Source organism: Bubalus bubalis, chromosome X, assembly GCF_019923935.1.
Source record: "Bubalus bubalis isolate 160015118507 breed Murrah chromosome X, NDDB_SH_1, whole genome shotgun sequence".
In the NCBI taxonomy this organism is placed as follows: domain Eukaryota; kingdom Metazoa; phylum Chordata; class Mammalia; order Artiodactyla; family Bovidae; genus Bubalus; species Bubalus bubalis.
The window spans coordinates 117,610,023-117,613,373 of record NC_059181.1 but is presented as its reverse complement, the minus strand read 5'-3'; the positions used below and the strand labels follow the sequence as shown (position 1 = coordinate 117,613,373).

Sequence of the window (3,351 nt, the reverse complement as noted above, 5' to 3'; positions counted from 1 at the left end):
ACACTAAGCCTGTCTGACTTCCTGACATGCGGGTATCAGAGAGACTGGGGACTTGGTGTGAGGAGACGGGCCTCAGGTAGGGAGACGACAAAGTCCAGGTTCTACCGGGAGTCAAGGTGAGGACACTGAGGGAGGAGGGGAGCCCGACCCCAGAACAGAGGGGACCCTGGTAGTCTCCGGGCAGGATGACCATGTACAGGATTTCCTGACATCCGGGTCTCAGAGAGCCTGGGGACCTGGTGAAAATGGCGGGGTTTCAACATGGCGGACGGGACAATCACAGGGCCTGCCTGGAGTCTAGGCTCCATGTGGGGAAGGACTGAGGCTGTTAGACCCTAAGGCAAGGAGGATCCTTGCTCTTGCACGGGGTGTGGGGGGGTAGGTGGCGCGGGGTCCGGTCTTGGAGGCCCCAGAGCGGGGTGAGCAGCTTATTCACCTCTTTCTTAGGGGCCTTAAGGTGAGGTGTTCTGGTGGAGGGCAGAGGCTTCAGGTCTGCAGAGGCTGGACTCCCTGGATACCGAGGGAGGACTGAGCAGACGCCCGCCCTTCTGTTCAGTGCTGGGAGGCCAGGTAGGATGTGAGGAGCGGTGACCCAGCATCTTCCCAGCTTAGGACTCGCAGGAGGCCCTAGGCAGGTGTGGCCATATATGAGGCCCCCCGGAACTTTGTCCAGACGTGGCTCTTGTTCTGAGTTTCCCTGCAGGACCCCAAAAGGGGAAGGTCCAGGCCATTCCAGTGGAAAAGTGAGCACTACATGTGATCCCCAAAGAGACTAGCCACCCCAGATCTGGGGGGACCTCACAGATTCAACCCCTCCTACCAGCACAGAAGGCCTAAGTCTGTGCCACAGTCTACCCCCGAGGTGCCCCCTCGATTTGTCTCACAGGGGCCCCAGAAACCAGGAGAAGACTGAGGTCTGAGGTCTGTGTTCTGAGGTCATAGGAGTGCCAGCAGTCAAGGTTAGGTGGGTGTCCTGAGTGTGCACAGGGGCTCCCCATCCCAGAACAGAGGGGACCTCAAAAGGCCCTAATCCCCCACCTTGTCAGCCCCAGAACCTCAGGCTGTACTGGCTGCACCCTGAGCCAGAATTTCTCTTCCTCACTTGACAGGGGACTGACCATCAAGGAGGAGCGCCCCTGTAATGCTCAAGAGCAGCCCTCAAGGAAGACCAGTAAGTGGACCCAGTCAAAGCCACCCGTGGAGCATTTCAAAACTGAGACCATTTATACTCTCTCTCTTTCCCAGGTCAGTGGTCTCCATTTTCCCCCTGCCACACCCACGCTGGGCACAAGACTCCAGTCATCATGTCTGTGGTCCCGATGAATGAGCTCTGCACTTCTGAGGAAGACCTTCAGGGCCAAATCCAGGCCCAGGGCCCAGTGGAGGCGCAGCTCCTGGGGGCTGAGGCAGAGGATGCCTCAACCCCTCTGGCCTCCTTCCCTCCAGTCTCATCTTCCTCTGCCGCCGTGGATGCAGAGATCTTGTTCAAGCAGGCTCTGAATGGGATGACGACTCAACTACTGGAGTTCCTGCTCCTCAAGTATGGCACTAAGGAGCCGATTTTCCAGGCTGAAATGCTGAATACGATCCTCAGGGATAACCAGGCCCACTTCCCAGTGGTCTTCCATAAAACCACACAGTGCCTGCAGCTGGCCTTTGGCCTGGATATGAAGGAGGTGGACCACAGAGAGCACATCTATGTCATGGTCCCCATCCTGGGCCTCACCCTCAATGAGATGCAGAGGGATGAGGAGAGCATACCAAAGGCTGGCCTCCTGGTGATGGCCCTGAGCCTGATTCTCCTAGCAGGGGACCGGGTCAGTGAGAAGAAGGTCTGGGGAGCACTCAGCAAGATGGGGGTATTTGCTGGGATAGAGCACTGCATCTATGGGGAGCCCAAGGAGCTGCTGACCCAAGTGTGGGTGCGGGCGGGGTACCTGCAGTACCGGCAGGTGCCTTACAGCCACCCTGCTCGTTACGAGTTCCTGTGGGGTCCCCGGGCCTATGCAGAGACAAGCAAGCAGCAAGTCAAGGACTATCTGCGCAAGGTCAATGGAAGGGGTCCCAGGTTCTTCCCACCCCGGTGTGCATAGGTATGAGGGAGGAGGAAGAGGGGCCCTGAGCCAGAAAAGCAGCCAGGCTCCTTTCAGGCCCACATCCAGCAGCTTGTCCTGGGGGTAGGAAGGGAGGCTGATCCTTCCCTCTGTGTTTGAAGAGGGAGCATTCAGCCTTCTCAGTCATGACAGCCTGGGACAGTTGGGGGAACTGGTGTGTAGCATCTTTGGCTTCCTGTTCTCTACAGTAACATGGAGATCCACTTCTGTTTCCTTTAGAAATTTTTCAAATGTTATTCCTTTTAATAGAAGGCCTAACGAGCTTTAGTGTCCAACTATGTCAATAACGTTGATCACAGTGTGTTTGTGCTCACCAGTTCAAGAACAAGAGTTTTGCTGTTTTGTAAAAGTGATTGTGAACACTCATTTTATTTTGTCACCCTGAACAAGATTACAGGGACTTGGAATATAACTTTTTGGAAATATGATACTACTTAGTAAGAATTAAGAAATAAAATGTATTTGAGGTGAGATCCTCTATACTTCTTTTCTGTCATTTTATACAGCTTAACTATCTCTGTTCAATTGGAGTTTTTCAAGTTATTATTTAAGAAAGTACAAAAAGCCTGATTTGACTTAATAAGTGCCCTGCTCTGGCTTATTTATTTCACAAACCTTCATGGAGCCTGTGCTCTGTGGAAGGCCCTGTGTTAGCAGTGGGGACATTAGAAGCAGGACACCCAAACCCCTAGAGTGATGATCTAAGAGCTGCAGTCACATGAGGAAGGTGGAGAATATCCCCTAGTTCCACAGAACAGGGCAACCAAGGGCAGGGTCCAGGAGGAGCACTTGAGTGTCGGTGCCTGGGCCAGGGTGGCTTGAGGCTTTGGGAAGCTGGGTTCATTTTGTGGGAGGTGATTGTGGTGAGGGTGGATGGTGGCAGCAGCCAGAGTTATACACAGTGTCTTATGGGTGAGAAGAAAATCTGAAATGGGACATACACATTAGAAGATCGTCTTCTGTCCTAGATAAATTTCCTGGGGCAGGAAGGGAAGTTACACTATGGTCAGGAACACTTGTTTATGCTGCTTGATCTAGGTACACCAAAATTTTTCAAAATGGGGAGGGGTGAGTGGACTTTGGTTTGCTGCACAATCTACTCAGTCTTGGAGAATATAGTTGAAGACATCTTGGTAAGCAGCCCCAAACTTTTGGTAGGATTTTAATGGAATGTCTTCTTTGAAACTGGTGGCTGTGCACTTAACCTAATGGGTGAGCTTATCCAGGTGGTCAGGCC

General features: G+C 53.0%; 1 protein-coding gene across 1 annotated transcript; it reads left to right on the top strand.

The window, feature by feature from the left end:
- The first annotated feature begins 1,304 nt into the window (after positions 1-1,304).
- On the top strand, positions 1,305-2,596 carry LOC102413873 (melanoma-associated antigen 10-like). The gene has a single exon (XM_006072622.3). It carries the CDS (start codon positions 1,305-1,307, stop codon positions 2,091-2,093), a length of 789 nt encoding a protein of 262 aa, XP_006072684.3. The 3' UTR covers positions 2,094-2,596.
- Positions 2,597-3,351: the final 755 nt, after the last annotated feature.

Bases quoted from the DNA above. Each gene is read 5' to 3' on its own strand.
- LOC102413873 (XM_006072622.3), top strand. From the start codon at position 1,305: ATGTCTGTGGTCCCGATGAATGAGCTCTGCACTTCTGAGGAAGACCTT.